Source organism: Canis lupus, chromosome 15 (assembly GCF_048164855.1).
Source record: "Canis lupus baileyi chromosome 15, mCanLup2.hap1, whole genome shotgun sequence".
Classification (NCBI taxonomy): domain Eukaryota; kingdom Metazoa; phylum Chordata; class Mammalia; order Carnivora; family Canidae; genus Canis; species Canis lupus.
In genome coordinates, this window is record NC_132852.1 from 51,945,735 (window position 1) to 51,963,806 (window position 18,072).

Here is an 18,072-nt window from a genome sequence, read left to right on the forward strand (position 1 = left end):
GGGTCCACGGTAAAACGTATGGAAATTTCTCTCTAGCTCACTGAGTATACAGAAATATGCATACGTGCTCACTTTAAAATCACGCCATAATCCCCAACTCCGGTCTCAGAGTCTTTTTGTTCCAAATCTGCCAACACATTCCTCCAGTGGACTAAACCCGGCCTCATGTGGGATCAGGGCTTCCCTGACAAAGTGATGTTTAAGTGGCCAGCCAAGAATGAGCACATGTTCATTGAGAGGAGGAGGGAGGAGAGGAAAGAGAGCATTCTAGAACCATGATATGCCTTCAACCCAAGCTCCCACGCCACAGGGACCCACCTTGAGCTCTACCGCACGGTTGAAGTGAATCCTCAACACCTCTTTGATGGATGTAATTATGTACTCCTGCACAGCTCTTCTGGCCAGAACTACAAACCAAAGCCAACCATCAAATGCAATTTAGTTTCATTATGAAGAACATGGGCATCCCATTTCTGGTCCCCAAAGCAGAGAGCCTGTGTTATGCCACACTGTGACAGCAGCTCCCCAAATCACTTTTCAAAATAAGGCCCAGACTATGAAAAGGCAGAGGAACAACAGCAACAACAGAGGAACAACAACAACCTGCTGTTGTTGACATTACTAGGTTTTCTCTTGGCTATGCCTCTAACAGTAAAACACAAAGTTTTAAAACTCTCAGCAGTAATATTTCAAAACGCCTCAAGATGTTGCTCAACAAAACTAGAAGACATCTTCCCCTCTAGAATGTGGTCTCCTACCCGAACTTTTCAATGTAGTAAGTGAAGGGTATGCACCACTAATAATGGGGCAGAAAAGATTTTCACAATCCTCATGTATTAAAATTTTATGTAGGAAATAAAATCTTTCTTATAACAAAGTCCAGCTATATTTAACTCTCCTTCCACATCTAAGAAATTCTATTTTAAAATCTATAATAAGAGAACCTCTTCCCCAGTGTTTAGTAAACATGTCCTGCTCCCCTTTCTTTTCCCTATTATTTTTTCTTTCCTCTTCCATTAACTTCTCATTGTGCAGAATCTAAATACATTTGAAATTACTATCCAGTTTTCCTCTTCCTCTTCTTAATTTTTAAAACTGGAGACAGAATTACTTGTATCTTTCAATCTTTTAGAAAACAAACGTTTAAGTTACAGTCAATTGTTTTCTCTACTGATTAGTGACCTTGATAGTCACTAAATGTGGGGAAGGGCTTCTTCATTTCACCATTAGAACAAACCCAGACTGCCCAGCTGAGTCACACCAATGGCCAACTTGGCCTGGCCTACATGGGCTCCAGGAGGACTAGACTACAACATGAGTTTTAAAGGGAAAGACAAAGGGCAGCCGGGGTGGCTCAGCAGTTTAGTGCCTCCTTCAGCCCAGGGCATGATCCTGGAGACCCTGGAGTCCCACGTCAGGCTCTCTGCCTGGAGCCTGCTTCTCCTTCTGCCTGTGTCTCTGCCTGTCTCTCTCTCTCTCTCTCTCTCTCTCTCTGTCTCTCATGAATAAATAAATAAAATCCTTTAAAAAAATGAAAGTAAAGGGAAAGACAAAAATGAGTGAGAAGGAAAAGAAGAAAAAAGGAGGAAGGGAGGGAGGGAGGACAGAGGGACATAGGAATAGAGGGAGGGAGAGGAAAAGACGGAAGGGAAGAGAGGAAGGTAGGGAAAAATTAGGGAAGAAAAATCTCAAAAGCTAAACTTGGGAAATGTAAAGACAGAGTGGAAATTCAGAGACAGAAAAACTCAAAAGAGGAAAGAAGGAAGCCCACGTTGTCCTAAGTAGCCCCATCTAAAGAAAGAACCATCCAAGTATTATTCTGAATCGTCTGCATAGCCCACCATGAAAACCTCCACCTTCTCTATTTAATCTGAGTAAGACCTAAACTATAATGTCAGGATATGAGCACAAGAGTCTTTGGGGAAAAAGGATCATCAGCAACAAATATCTCAGTTTCTTCAAATATCTAGTTTGGGCCAAGAAAGGCAAAAGAGCCCCACTGAAGAGGCCAGGATCAGGCAGGTCCTGGCTGGGAAGCCCAGCCTCATCCCTGAGAGGATACACACAGTGAAGGGCTCTCCCAAGAGTCCCCAGGGATCAACAGAGGGCTCTTACTTTTATGACAGAGCTCCATAAAAAAAAAAACCCTTTCAGGGTACAAGTAATCACCCCAACCCCCCTCCTATCTATCTCTCACTCTCTCTCTCTCTCATAAGTAATTACTAAAAAGAAACCATGGCCAAAACTAAACAAAGATTCTTATGAATGAAGTGATCCTTTCTATGCTCAAAGATACCACTGAGCCCAAACGACAGCATTCCTCTCCACTTAAAAATACAATATAACAGTAGGGATACCTATGTAAAACTCCATATGTTTACTAAAACCGTTGCAGTATACATTTTCAGTGGGTAAATTTTACCCCAAAAGCTATTTAAGATGGATCCCTAAACGAAGGACACCAAATTCCTTAAATGCATATCCTATATGACAGTTAATCCATGCTATACATACCTGATATTCTTAGAGGTACTTCTAAAATGGTTTCTAATTATGTGTAGAAAAACTTGAAAAGACACATTATGCTTTTAAGTATCATAAATGTGGGCAGCCCAGGTGGCTCAGTGGTTTAGCGCTGCCTTCAGCCGAGGGCGTGATCCTGGAGACCCGGGATGGAGTCCCACATCGGGATCCCTGCATGGAGCCTGCTTCTTCCTCTGCCGGTGTCATGGGACCTGCTTCTCCCTTTGCCTGTGTCTCTGCCTCTCTCTCTGTGTGTCTCATGAATAAATAAATAAAATCTTAAAAAAAAATAAGTATCATAAATGTCATGGAATCCAAGAAACAAAGGAGCTTTCAGTAGTTCTTTTAATAAGCTTCTTGTAGGGATCCCTGGGTGGCGCAGCGGTTTGGCGCCTGCCTTTGGCCCAGGGCGCGATCCTGGAGACCCGGGATCAAATCCCACATCGGGCTCCCGGTGCATGGAGCCTGCTCTGCTTCTCCCTCTGCCTGTGTCTCTGTCTCCCTCTCTCTCTCTCTCTCTCTCTCTCTATCAAAAATTAAAAAAAAATAAAAAAATAAGCTTTTTGTAACTGACCATTTTGTAGTTACTGTGCAATCATTTTGCAGAAAGGAAGAAAAGTATTCTATAAGCAATAAACTCTTCTCTCTCCTCTGGACTACTGGTACCCCTCAGATGAAAGTTCACCACTTCTCCCAACTTCACCTCCTAGCATAATTACCCCCTCCTCCCAAAACACAGTCTAATTCTCAGCCAAGCTGAACAGCGTTGGGCTGTCTGATATCTCCACCTGTGCTCACACCTTCCACCAGGACAACACACTTCCCTCCATCTCCAGACGACAGCCCTCTTGAGTGTGTCCCTCTAATTCACATTCTTCCAAACCCATCCCTCATCATCCAAAAAGTCACTCTTCTAGAACTCTACTTCAACCATTTTCACCACAGCTACCAAGAGAACATGGCTTGTGTCCACGCTACTAGAATCTAAGCTCCTTGAAGGTCAGAACCACATCATTCATGTGGGTGACCCTTAAACCTTCTAAAGGCACCCGCACATACTCAGTGCTCAACAATCTTTTGTCAGGGGATCCCTGGGTGGCTCAGCGGTTTGACGCCTGCCTTTGGCCCAGGGCGCGATCCTGGAGTCCCGGGATCGAGTCCTGCATCGGGCTCCCGGCATGGAGCCTGCTTCTCCCTCTGCCTGTGTCTCTGCCTCTCTCTCTCTCTATCATAAATAAATAAGTACATACATAAATACATAAATCTTTAAAAAAATCATTTGTCGAATTAATAAATGGTTCATTATTTGGGGGAGGGAGGGAGTTAGGAGAGCAAAGATTCAGCTGCACCCCACAGCCCCAGAGGGTAGTGGCATCTCCATGATGAGCAGAGGACGTATGGCCCACCTCACAGCCATGACCTCCTCCTTCCTCATCTCACCTTTCTCTGTTCTCCTCTCTCCTTGTCCACTCTACTCCGTTCCTCCTCTGCTTCTCTTACCATCTTCCTTCCCCCTTCTTCATTTCTATCCTCCATTCCCACCAAAATCAACACACAGAGGCAGGCTGCACATCCAGTATGATACTGTATTCAAGAATACAGTAACAGGTCATAGAGCTTAACACGCAGCCTGTCATTCCTGATAAAGAACAAGTTGGGAGAGCCTGACCAAGCAGGCGACAGTCACCAGCCATGTACCGACATGCCGTCAAGTGTGCTCCAATTTGAGTGACGAAAGCAGCTGGGCAGGTACAAGGGAAGCTGCTGCTTGTCAGCCCGTCACTCAGGCTGTGGACTGGGGCAGAGATCAAAGTTTGTGACTGGGACCAGAGAACAGTTAGCAGGCCCTGTTTCTTTCTTGGATTCTCAGGATCCAAGTGACATTTACAGGAACACGGAGTAGTCAAGTGCTCCCTCCTTTCAAGGAAAAAGAATAATATATGGGCATGAAGTTGTAGCAGGTGCCCTTACATGTTTGCCCAACTAACTAACTGCCTGAACTAATCACAGAGGTTTTCGTTTTAACGATGCCGACTACGCATCCACTGGATTAGCATTTCCAAAGACAAAGATCCCAGCAAACGTTTCTAAGGCTCCACTTAAACCTTTTATTTCTCTTATTGCTACTACTAATATGTAGCACTTTGTGGGTGCTTCCTACGTGCCAGGCACTGGAGTAAGTACTTGACGTGCAGTCACGCATTTGAATCTTTACAATCACCCAACCAAGCAGGTGCCACGATCCTCCTTGTTCGAGAGTTGAGGAAGCTGAGAGGTGTCCAGAGAGCTCACAGGAGAAAGGCGAAGGAGTGAGGGTCACCACCCAGGGGCTCGCCGGGGCCCAAGGCCATACGCTTTCCCACAATGCTGTATATCACGGAAGCATTTCACACAAACACCTTAGAAAGATCACCCCAACCGAGAGGTGGCTTGAAGCAGGACCTTACCAGTTGTGATCAAATAGGCATCGGGAACTGTAATATCACACACATATGGCGGCTTGGTGGGGACCAGGGCTGGAGCATCCACTGTTGCTTCAGAAGTGGAGGTGGGCACAGGATACAGGGACGGGGGCGGTCGTGCCGAACTGCTCTCCTGGGAGTTGTGACTCGAAGCTGTGCTGCTCGGGGTGCTGCCAGCAGCAGGATCGGGGGCAGCAGTGGTGTTGGCTGTGCTCGGTTCAGTGGGGGTGTTCACCGGTGAATCTGTGGGTGTGAACGATGAGCCCACAAACATGGGCTCCGTAGGAAGAGGGGAGGGGATCGCCTCAGGAACAAGGGAGGAGGCGGACAACGGGTACACCTCGGTGACCAGTGGTGCGGTGCTAGGAATGGCTTTGGAGAAAGAGGGTAAGACGGACGTGTGACCATCTGTAGCACTGACCTCGTCGCTGGACGGCGTCGGAGTTGGAAAGAGAGGAGACTCCGCTAAAACGGGTGTCGTAGGGAAAGCGGTCAAAGGGGACGGTGAGGGAGTCCCACGAGTCAGAAGGTCAAGGGCGGGCTCCGCCCTGGAGGGCACCAGGGTGGCGACCCCAGAGTCACGCGCAACGGGTGACAACCCAGAATAGGAGGTAGTTTCAGTGAGGGCTGAGGTAAAATGAGCTTCGGGACCTGCCAGCGAAACTGCTGACGCCTGGGAGAACAGGAGAGAATCGGAAGGGAAGCCTGAGGGGAGTGTCGCCTCAGAGGAGCTGGGGACGGAAGGGAATGTACTCGGCGGAAGGTCTGCACTGGGCCAGAGCGGGGAAGACTCGGGGTCTGTGGAGTGAGGGACGGCCTGCGCAGCGGCCTCAACCAAGGTAGAGAAGGCCCCAGAAACCAAGGCTGCCACAGGGCTCGGTGTCCCCCAGGGCGGAGAGGCGGGGACTTCTGAAGAGGCGGCCACAAAGCTGCTGAACTCCAGGGGCGGAGTTGAGGAAAAACTGGCCCCCGAATCCAAACCCTGGGCCGCATCGGGGCCCGGAGAGCCACCGGGTTCCCGCTCAGGGACGAGTGAAGGCTCTACTGAGGGCCCCGGAGCCTCAGACGGGGGAGGACGGGGGCCTCTGCGGGCGGGCGACCGTGTGGCCTGTCCTGCGGCGCCCGGGAGGGAGGAGGCGGGGAGTGCACGGCTGGTGGCCCAGGGAACCGCGGCTGTCACCCCCGACGCTGTGACAGCGGTGTCGGTGTCGGGGACAGAGGAGGAGCCCAAGGGAGCGGGAGTGGGGGACGCTGGCGTGGCGAGGTGGCCACCGGAAGGACACGGCCGTGTGGTCCCGACGCTCCTCAGGCCCTCCTCAGCAGAAGCTGCCGGGACCGGTCCTGAGGCGCCCCCGGAGGGAGAGGACAGCGGGACGACGGGCCGCGAGGGGAAGAGGGTGTTAAAGTCCTGGGGCTCTTCTTCGAGCTCCGAGAAGCCCGCCGCTCCGCTGCCCGCGGGAGGGGGGCCGCTGGCTCCTGGCGGGCTCAACGTCAGGGGCTCGGCGCCGTCCCCCGACCCCGCGGCCTCCCCGTCCGGCAGGCTGGCCGCCGGCCTGGGCCCGGGCGACGCCACAGGGCAGCAGGCGCGCCACGAGTGCGGCCCGAGCGACGCCACGGGGCTCGGGGCCTGGGTGGCCAGGACTCGGGAGAGCAGCAGGGACGGGCCGGGCAGCTCTGACAGCTCTGACGACTCTCGGGAGCTGCCGGCCGGATGGGGGCCACGAGATACCTCAGCCAGCGGCGGCGAAGGGGCCAAGAAGGCGACAGCAGAGGAGAGGGAAGGCGAGCTTGTGCTGCTGCTGCTGCTGCTGCTGCTGCTTCTGGAAGCCGGCGCCGTCGGTGCCACAGCCGCAGCAGGGGCTGCTCCCGGAAGGCCGGCCTCTTGGAGACCGAGACTCAGAGCGGCGGCCGCATCGGGGTATCTGTCCAGGCCTGGGCCCAGGCCGTCCTCCGGAGGCAGGGAGGCCTCCTCCCAGGGCGGAAAAGGTTGCTGGGTGCCGCCGCCCAAGAGCAGAGGCCCTGCAGCCAGCGAGCTAGAAAGAAGGCTCTCTACCTCCTCTGCTCCCCACACCGCGGTCCCTGGCAAAGTCCTGCTTGCCGAGCGCCCGTAAGGGTCAGGAGGATACAGCACCAAATTCCTACTGGGGGTCGGAAGTAGGCCCTCGGATGCGGGAAGCGCTGACCAGAAAGCACTGAAATGACCGGTGGCATCGTCGGTGGACGTGGCTGGTCGTTGCATCGTGTTTGGCCAGGCCGATGTCACCTGTTTGTCTTGTAAAGAAGAAATGGGGGGAGACGGGGTCAGCAGTAGCGGGCTGCCTGGGAGATCCCCAATCGGAGACACCACGCGGGAAGTGGTCCAGGGCGTTTCTGGCAAAAAGTTATCCATTTCGTCGTCATCTCTGACCACCGCGTGGCTCGTTACCGACACATAATTTGCCACAAAGATGCTGTGATCGGCTATACTCTGGGTCAGGGCTCCTTGGTTAAAAAAGATTGTATCAAAAATAGTGGCGGATGGAGATGATATGGCGTGGAGAGAACTGCTTTGCTGGGACCCTGGGGCAGTTTCTGTTAAGGCCACGTGTGCAGTGCTGTGCACGGTGCTTTTCTTCATCATGAGCTCCACGGAGGATAAAGAGAGGTTTTGCTGTTCCAGAAAGAGCTCATCTACAAGGGAAATAAAAGCTGGGTTACCTGCAAGGCAATCAAAAGTCATACAACCAACACTTCACTTCAGATATAAAAACGGACTCCTTCAACAAATATCTACTCACTGTGAATATGCGCAACTCACAGTTAGAAGTTAAACAGCTAATTGGGAGCCAGAAATTGTCAGAATGACTGTCAGGATAATATCTGCAAATACTCATAACCGTGAGCATCACCTTTATTCAAGCTTCTGTGTAAGCAGACGTTGACATTTTTTTCTCCTACTTTCAAACGACACCACAGAATACCAGGAATGGGGGAGGTTCTTAGAAGGTTGTCTAGTCCATTCTGTCTCATTTATCACACAAGAGAGAGAGTTCAGAAAAAAGAAACTACATCAATTACATGATCACCCAGACAGAAGTGGAGCTGGAATGTCAGCATAAGCCTGCCTTGATTCCCAATGTGATTCCCACATTCTTTCTCTTCCACAAGAGCTGACTCGCAAGAGAAATGTACATGACAAATTTGACAGCATCATTCACTACCCAGGTAAGAGTTCAAAAGATCCTAGTTTCGGACTGCCCACACTGAGGCCCCAGACTGCCTCGAGGCTCAGCTCTCGCTCTTCCCTGCTCCACTCTCATACCTTTCTGACTTCACTCTGGCCAAAGGAGCTACCTGCAGGTTCCAAATCCAAATTTCCTCTGGCTTAGTGATGCTGCACATTTTTTTCCCTCTGCCTGGGATGCCCTTCCCTGGCCCTCCACCTGGATCACCCCTACTGGTCCTGCAGATGCCACATACAAACCACCTTCCTCCTCAGTACTCTAAAGTTGAGTTAGTGCCTCTCCAAGGCTTCGACCTGTCATATCCCTTATCATGTCTCATTGAAATTAACTGTCTGCTCATCACATTATGACCCTCTTGAAGACAAGGACTGTTGATTTGCTTTCCTGGTGCCTAGACCAGCAAATGACACATAGTGAGGGCTCAAAAATTATCTGTTAAATGAATGAATAAATAAAGGAATGAATGGTGTCTGAGGACCAAGTTCTGATATGTGCCAAAAGCATCCTAACACCCTGTCAAAACTTTCATATTTTTTATCTTTGTGACAGCCGTCATTATCAAAGAAGTAGTTGAGATGTCCCCATCTGTAACTCAAATACAATGTAGAGAGGCAGGATATGTAATGGCCCAAACCACTAATGAAAACCCAGAGCAAAGGGTACTGTCCACTGCAGCACAGGCTGGGGACCGAGCAACTATCAGGACCCATAATAATACCCTCCTTCTCTTGCTTATCCAAACAGTCTGTAAGAACACGAGTGTGTGAGACAGTATAGAGATCATCTTGAATTCAGTCTTCTAATTTTTTTAAAGTAAACTATCTCTGTTCTATTCCTGGCAATAGGACAAACTAGAAATCTAGAAGTCTTCCCACATTGCAACGCTTAATTATCCTTAATGAATGTTTAAAAACATCTTTTACATGACTAGATGAGCCTCCAAGACAAAAAGGGACATGTGTTGAACACAGGAGCAAAGCAGAAGATGGATTAGGAAGCACTACAGTCATTGGATAAAAAGACACTAGACCAGATAGCCCAATGATCAGGCCACAGGGGAATAACGGATGAGTGCTATATCTGAACAGGTGAAGAACCCAACAGAAGACCATCTTCAAAAAATGGAGACCTGAGATGGGCTGTACTCTCAGGGAAAGAGTTAATCAGGAAGAAAAATATCCACATCTCAGAATAGTAAGAAAAAGTGTATGTCTCAACTTTGACTCTGTGCAGATACTTTATAAAAAGCATTCCCAACTTTGGAATCTATGCTATTTGTGTGGTCCTAAAAACTGTACGTTTAGAATCATCATTGAAAGTGGACCAGGAAAAAATAAAAATTAAAAAAATTAAAAATAAAGTGGACCAGGCTCCAATGCCTATCAGAAGTTAAATCATCTCCAGAACACACCAGAAAAACAGGTATCAAGGTAGTCCTGCAGCCAAAGCTCCAATAAATATGAGTGCAAAATTTAAAATTACAAAACATGTAAGGAAGTAAGGTACTATGAAAAAAGTCCAGAGAAACCCATACAAATAGTATTAGACTTGTGAAGACTTTAGATATTGTAATGTGAACTACATTTTTATTTTTTATTTTTAATAATAAATTTATTTTTTATTGGTGTTCAATTTGCCAAAATTCAGAATAACACCTAGTGCTCATCCCATCAAGTGCCCACCTCAGTGCCCGCCATGCAGTCATCCCCACCCCCCACCCTCCTCTCCCCTTCCCCCACCCCTAGTTCGTTTCCCAGAGTTAGGAGTCTTCCATGGTGAACTACATTTTTAAAAGTGTGTTTAGTCCACTGAACAAAGAGGAGACTGAAAACATGAGTAAAAAGCAGAAGACTATATAAAAATAGCCAAAAAGATGTGAAAAAGAATTAAAATAATATTTAGAAATGAAAAAACAAGAGTGCCTGAGTGGCTCAGTTGTATCTGCCTTCATCTCAGGGTCCCAGAATTGAGCCCTGTGTCAGGCTCCCTGCTCAGCGGGGAGCCTGCTTCTCTCTCTCCCTCTGCTCCCCCACTCATGCTTGCTGTTTCTCATGCTCGCTCTCTCTCAAATAAATAAATAAAATCTAAAAAAAAGACAAAAAAAACAAAATGAAAAAATAAAGGGGCACCTAGCTGGCTCAGTCAGAGGAGCATACAACTCTTGATCTCACAGTTGAGAGTTTGAATCTCACGCTGGGTGTAGAGATTACTTAAGTAAATTTGCAAACTTTTAAAAAATACATAATAGTTAAAATTTTGAAACTCAATATGCAATACATAATAATAAATAGCAATTTAGACATAACTAAAGAGAGATTTAGTGAACTGGAAGACAGATCTGAAAATTACACAGAATAGAATACAGAGAAACAAAAAGATGAGAAACATTAAAAAGAGAAGTTAAGAAAAGAGAGAAGTTAAGAAATATGAAAAATATAGGATGCCTCAATGGCTCAGTCAGTTAAAGCATCTGACCCTTGATCTCAGCTCAAGTCTTGATCTCAGGATGCTGAGTTCAAGCCCCCATCGGGTCTACACTAGGCACAGAGCCTACCTAAAAAAAAAAAAAAAAAAAAGTATGGGGAACGCCTGGGTGGCTCAGTGATTGAGCATCTGCCTTCAGCTTAGGGTGTGATCCTGGAGTTCTGGGGTCAAGTCCCACATCCGGCTCCCTGCATGGAGCCTGCTTTTCCCTCTGCCTCTCTCTTTCTGTGTTTCTCATGAATAAAAACATAAAAGTATGGAAGACAGAATGAAACAGTCCAACATATATTTGATCCAAGTTTTTAAAAGAAATAATAGAGCTGAGTAGAGACAATATTCAAAGAAACGGTGCTATAAATTGTCCAAAATCAATAAGAGACATGAATCCTTCAATTTAGGAAGATGAAGAAATCCCAAACCAGGTGAATTTTTAAAAAACTCATATCCAGAGGTGCCTGGGTGGCTCAGTTAAGTGTCTGACTCTTGATTTCAGCTCAGGTCATGATCTCAGGGTTACGAGATTGAGCCCCACATCAGGCTCCACGGTGATGTGGAGCCTTCTTGGAATTCTGTCTCTCCCTCTGCCCCACCCCTAAAATATAAATAAATACATACATACATACCCTTATCTACGCACATGATGATACCACAGAACACCAAAGATGGAGAGAAACTGTAAATGAGTCAGAGGAAAGAACTGGCAATTATACTATCAGATAACTACCTCACAGAACTAGTAGCCAAGTGACAATGAAATAAAATCTTCAAAGTGCTAAAAAAAAATATCTGACATCTTGGATTTGAAATATTAACAATACTCACTATTTGTTAAAATAGGGGCATTTTCTGGTAAACAAAAAGTGGTTATACCAACTAAAGGGCTTCAGTAGAGGAGCCTCTCTAAACAAGGATATATTTCAAGAGGAAAGGTAATTATCCCAGAAGGAAGATCTGAGAAGAAGAAAGGACAGAAGATAAATAAATGATAAAGATATGGCTAAATCTAAACAAATACTGGTGGTATAAATGAACAATACTACTACTACGTAATTTGTGAGGTTAAAAAATATACTACAGAATTAAAATAGCTTACTATGATCACACAGAAGCTGAAAGAGGGCATTCAGAGGTATTCGTGACTCATTAGCAGAAACAGCAATCAAAATTAAGATAAAATTCTGTTAACAGATTTTGTGTGTACACCTAAAATTAATAAACAATACTTAGTCATGTATTTATTTAGATAAAAGATTTCTAACTGGTTCCATTAGCATCTGAAAGTCATAAACTCACACCATATATAAGCAGCTTACTTAAAAGGGTCACATTCGATTTTATGTAATGTGACTCTGAGAAATGAATAACCAATAAAAGAAGGAAAGTATTTCGTAGAGATTTCAACATTATTAGGCATCGGTTGTCTTCCTTACAACCTCTCTCTAGGATGTCTTGTCTATGCACTTTTACTATTTATCACATTCCAAGCATGGGCAAAAAAGTAATCCAATGCTTCTCACAACCGTGGTAAAGTCATTTGCAGCTGTTCTTTTCCACAGTAAAGGGTAAATAGTTATAAATATATTTATAGTAATAAGATTGATAAAATCAACATTCTGTGCATCTATAGAACATAACAGACTTTAAAGTTTTTCTAAGGAGAAATCTTTTTTTTTTTTAAGGAGAAATCATTTTATGTGAGCTTTAAAACTGCTGTGTGGGCGCCTAGGTGGCTCAGTTGGTGAAGCATCTGCCTTCAGCTCGGGTCACGATGTCAGGGTCCTGGGATCAAGCCCCGAGTTGGGTTTCCTGCTCGATGGGGAGCCTGTTTCTCCCTCTTCCTCTCCCTCTGTGTGCTCTCTCTCTCTCTCAAATAAATAAATAAACAAACAAACCTTTAAAAAAATAAATAATCCGCCATGATATAATTTATTTTGAAATATAAGATCTGAACAGAGTAAGATCTCTTTTAAAATGAATCAGAAACATATTTGAAAATCACTGGAAGACTGCAAGAGATAAAACAGCAAAGAAAAGCAACATTTTTGGCTAATGTATGAGCCCAACTATCTGATGCAAGTTAGAATTCAATCAACTCTGTTTACAAAGGACAGGGAACAAGGACGGCAAAGTGGTCAAAGAGATGAAAAACTCTTCAGCTAGTGAAAAAAGAACAACAAACACTTCCCACTAAGAAATGTGAGGTACACCAAGCTGCGATATGGGTTTTTTTTTTTTTTTCTTTCTTTCTTTTTGGCCAAGCCCCAGGAGGGAGAAACCAGCTCTGAAAAGACAGCAGCTGAGAAGTCATGGGAATTACTTCTGTAGTTAATTCAGGAAGAGGTTAGAAAACCCAAGTGAGGCTCTCCCAGCAGAAAAGACTTCATAGACTCCAATTTCAAGCCCTGGAGATCAATTTTCAAGTTCTAAAGTGTTAGCTCATCAGAGTGAAAGGCTGTCTCTGTGACGATAGAGAGAAAGGAAGAGGGCTGGGGAGATACCAGTGCTCCTCAGACTTCATGCTCGCGAATGATGCGGGAGGCACTGCCCAGCAGGGCTGGCGTGGGTGCTGAGCTTGTCGCTCTCAGGTGATGCCAGGTCTGCAACCACACTGAACAGCCAGTGTTGGGGCACTTTCTCCCATGGAGACTACACAACACACACTCATTGGGCACCTACCTTGGACCTCGACCCGGGCTAGGATCTTGCCATGCTGTACGCAAGAGAGTAGCTACTGTCCTACTGCTGTGCGGATTCACGGTGCTTAAAAATTCACAAGACAAACCCGCAGAATGCATAACAGCAAACATGAACCCCAAGGTAAACTATGGACTTTGAGTGACAAATGATCTGTCAATGTAGATTTATGCTTTGTAACGAACATGTCACTCAGTGGGGGATGTTGATGACGGGAAGGCTACGTGGAGGTAGAAGACATAAAGGAAATTATACCTTCTGCCCAATTTTGCTGTTCAGTGAACCTAAAACTTCTCTTTGAAAAAGCAAATCTTTTAAAAATATGTATTAGAAAGCTTTTTAAGAACTTTTTAGAAATCCATGAGGGAGGAGCAGCCCCGGTGGCCCAGCAGTTTAGCGCTGCCTGCAGCCCAGGGTGTGATTCTGGAGACCCAGGATCAAGTCCCACGTTGGGCTCCCTGCATGGAGCCTGCTTCTCCCTCTGCCTGTGTCCCTGCCCCTCTCTCTCTGTGTCTCTCATGAATAAATAAAATTAAAAAAAAAAAAAAAAAAAGAAATCTAAGAGGGAGATGCCTGTCTCTAGGAATTACTGGTCTTACACACGCATGATGTTTTTTTTGGTTATTTTTTCTTTTTAGTCATATTGTTCTATCTGGGAATCATCCCCCAATACAGTAGTTGATCATGGAATCATGGACTTTTCAACCTGAAAGGATCCTTTAAGACCTTAGCCAATCCCAATACGTGGCAAAGGAGCCTCAAAGGAGTCTAAGCTGACTTGCTTAAAGTAGCACCCGGGTCCTAGGCAGCCTTAGAAAGGCAGGTTCATAAATACTCCTCACAACACCACAGCACATTTAGTCAAATCAGTCCATTTAATTACAATTGCTAATGAAGAAATTACATTGGAAGGCATGCAAAGTTATCACATTGTAAACGAGCTGAAAGCATACACTATTATTTTGTGCTACTGAAGCCCACGCAGAGGGCTGCCTTCGGAGATGTGAAGCACCATCATCCACCTGGGGAGAGCTCAGAAGTGTAGGCCTGGGTGATAGCAAAACCCAGGAGGGCTGACTTGTGAAACCCAGTGGTGAAAACCTCTAAAGAGCTTTAATCCAGATACAACCACTACTTTTGCTTGTTTGTTAAATTGTGGAATTTCCAAAACATCATAAATCATCTCAACTCATGGATATTAAGTCTACTACCAAACAAGAGCCCCCTAGAGTTTCTAAGAGTTTAGGAAAAAAAAAAGCTGATAGTTAAACCACTACTCAATTCGGTCAACTTTAACAACTTCTATTGTTCTTATAGTTCACAGATTATCCTAAAGAAGATTTTGCTGCCACTGCCTAGGTGGCTCAGTTGGCTGGGCCTTCAACTCTTGATTTTGGCTCAAGTCATGATCTCAGGGTCAGGGGATCAAGCCCTGTATCAGGCTCGGCACTTGTTGGGGGTGGAGGTGAGTATGCTTGGGATTCTCTTCCTCTCCCTCTGCTCCTCCCCCCTTCTCTCTCTCTCTCTCTCTCTCTCTCTTTGATAAATAAATCTTTTTTAAAAACTCAGGGCACCTGGGTGATGCAGTCTGTCAAACAACTAACTCTTGGTTTCAGTTCAGATCATGATCTCAGGGTTGTGGGATCAAGCCCACATCAGCCTCCATACTCACAGTGAAGTCTGCTTAAGATTCCCTCTCCTTCTCCCCCTGCCTCTCCCACGCATATGCACATGCTCTCTTTCTCTCAAATAAATAAATCTTTTAAAAAAATCATCTTCCCCCCTTCCCATTTTTCTCCCTGGTTTAGAAAACAGTATCTTTCTACCCTTACTTTTTCCAAACCCAACTGTATACTAAGACCTTCTATCAGATTATTCTATCCTCCAATTGGCACTGGTTTTGTTATCAAATTATCAAGTACATAAGAAATACTATTTATAAAAATATATCAAGTACATAAGAAATACTATTTATAAAAACATATTTGCTGGGTATATAGACAATAATACAAAGAACACCTGAGTTCCCATAACTCAGTTTCCCCTGGCATCCCCTTGGGACCCCTCCCACTCCCTTCCCTTCCCTTCCACTGAGAGAATCACTCTTGAACTACACCTTTCTCACAGTCTTGATTTTCTTTCTAGTCTTACCACATGTGTGTATTGCTAAAGAGCACATATCCTCCAGCTTGGTGTGTTTTCAAAATTCATCAAAATGGAATTATATTTCATGTATTCTGCTGCAAGTTATTTTTCACTCCCTATATTTTAAATTCATCCAAGTGTATTTTTTGCATGTAATTATTACTTTCCTTTCATGAATTCCATTGTATGAATATACTAAAATTTATCTATTGTTGATGAACAGTTGGACTACTGTCAATTTTGTTATTACAAACATTGTTCTTTTTTCTTTTTTTTAAAATAGGCTGCATACCCAGTGTATGGAGCTCAACATGAGCTTGAGCTCACGACCCTGAGATCAAGACATGAGCTGAGATCAAGAGTCAGATGCTTAACTGAGTCCCCCAGGCACCCCAAACATTTCTGATAAGAACTTCTTACTCAGGGACACTTGGGTGGCTCAGTGATTGAGTGTCTGCCTTCTGCTCAGGTCGAGATCACAGGGTCCTGAGATCAAGTCCTGTATTGGGCTCCCTGCAGGGAGCCTGCTTCTCTCTCTGCCTATGTCTCTGACTCTCTCTGTGTGTCTCTCATGAATAAATAAAAATTTTTTTTAATTTTTTTTTTTTTTATTTATGATAGTCCTACAGAGAGAGAGAGAGAGAGAGTCAGAGACACAGGTAGAGGGAGAAGCAGGCTCCATGCACCGGGAGCCCGATGTGGGACTCGATCCCGGGTCTCCAGGATCGCGCCCTGGGCCAAAGGCAGGCACCAAACCGCTGCGCCACCCAGGGATCCCAATAAATTTTTTTTAAAAAAAGAACTTTCTTACTCATCTTTTGGTATACAAATGTATATATAAAATACAGATGTTCATTTGAGTATGTGTATGTACATATATGACATATGTGTATTGTTTGTGTGTGCACACCTTTGTTTTAAGAATGTTTGTTAACAGGGATCCCTGGGTGGCGCAGCGGTTTGGCGCCTGCCTTTGGCCCAGGGCGCGATCCTGGAGACCCGGGATCGAATCCCACGTCGGGCTCCTGGTGCATGGAGCCTGCTTCTCCCTCTGCCTGTGTCTCTGCCTCTCTCTCTCTCTCTCTGTGACTATCATAAATAAATTAAAAAAAAAAATTTAAAAAAAAAAAAGAATGTTTGTTAACGTTTGTGGGGGAAAAAAAAAAAAAAGAATGTTTGTGCAGGTGTCCATGCATGAGAACAGAACTGCTAGGTCATGGGGCACTTCGGTAGCTCAGTTGGTTAAGTGTCTGACTTCGGCTCAGGTCATGATCTCGGCGTCCTGGGATCAAGCCCCGCATCAGGCTCCCTGCTCAGCAGAGTCTGCTTCTCCTTCTTTCTCTCCCTCTGCCCCTCCCCCTACTCATTCTCTCTCTCTCAAATAAATAAATAAAATCTTTAAAAAAAAAAACAAAACTTCTGTGTCAAAGGAGATGTTCACCTGAAACTTTAATAAATGATGTCAAGTAATCTTTCAAAGTAAATAAACCAATTTATACTCCCACTTTTGATCATTGCAAATTCTCACCAATACTTAGATTCCTAGACATTCACATTTTTACTAATCTGGCTAGTGTGAAGCCTTATAGTTTAAGGTTTTAATTTGCATATACCCGATTATAATAGACTGAGCACCTTTTCTGTATTTGTTAGCCATTCATGTTGCCTCTTCTGGTATTTTTTCAATTCTACTGCCATTTTGCTATGGCTTTTCCTTTATGATTTAAAGGCATTTTTGATATATTCTGGATACTAATCCTATGTCAGTTATAACTTCTCCCAGTTTTGTGGCTTGTTGTCTGATTCTCTTTTTGTGGCCTTTTGATGAACAATAGGTCTCAATTTTAATATGGCCAAATTCATCAATCTTTTGTTATTGATCTGAGGTTCATGGGCATTGGTCTTAAGACAGAAGGTTTAAGAAATCCTGCCTTACATCAAAACGCATCACAATGTTCTTGTATTCTACAAGTTTTAAGGTTTTGCCTTTCTCATTTAAAGCCATGTGTGCCTGGAAGTGTAAAGGCTGTGCACGTACATGTGTGTACATGTGCATATATGTAGTATGAACATGGACAAGAGTATCCCAGACTGGTGTTACTCAAAGCGGTTGCACTTTTCATTACTGGCCTGTGGTAAGAAAAGGTGCCTGAGTCAGCATGTAACTCAATGCACTGCTTCTTCAGAGAGTAGGTCGCAGTACAAAAATACGTCAACTGAACCAGAAAGCATGCTCCACAAGGGGTCAACTCGTGCTCTAGTCTAAGTTCCTCATCTCATCATGGATAGAAGACAAGACTTTGCAGGCCAGCATATTGCACAGTAGCATCTGGGCAGAGGATGTGGAATCTGTACAAGGTCCAGTGGGGTGGGATAGAAGGAGGAAGAACGGATAATGCAGGACCCGCTGCAGAACGAGGAGGGGAGGGGAGGGGAGGGGAGGGGAGGGGAGGGGAAGAGAAGAGTGCCCCAAGATGGAGTTAGAGGGAGGTAGGGGATCAGAACATGCAAGGCTTGGAAGCCATGATGTTGAGGATAAC

The 18,072-nt window shown here is 45.3% G+C and overlaps 1 protein-coding gene across 1 annotated transcript in view; it reads right to left on the reverse strand.

Annotated features, from left to right (window-relative positions):
* KIAA1549 (KIAA1549 ortholog) overlaps window positions 1–18,072 on the reverse strand; it is a 145,324-nt gene that overhangs the window by 79,294 nt on the left and 47,958 nt on the right. The window contains exons 3-4 of the mRNA XM_072775756.1: window positions 4,971–7,655; window positions 319–407 (exon numbers count right to left, since the gene is read on the reverse strand). Of these exons, the coding sequence (XP_072631857.1) occupies window positions 319–407; window positions 4,971–7,655 (2,774 nt within the window). The remainder of the gene's footprint in view (window positions 1–318; window positions 408–4,970; window positions 7,656–18,072) is intronic.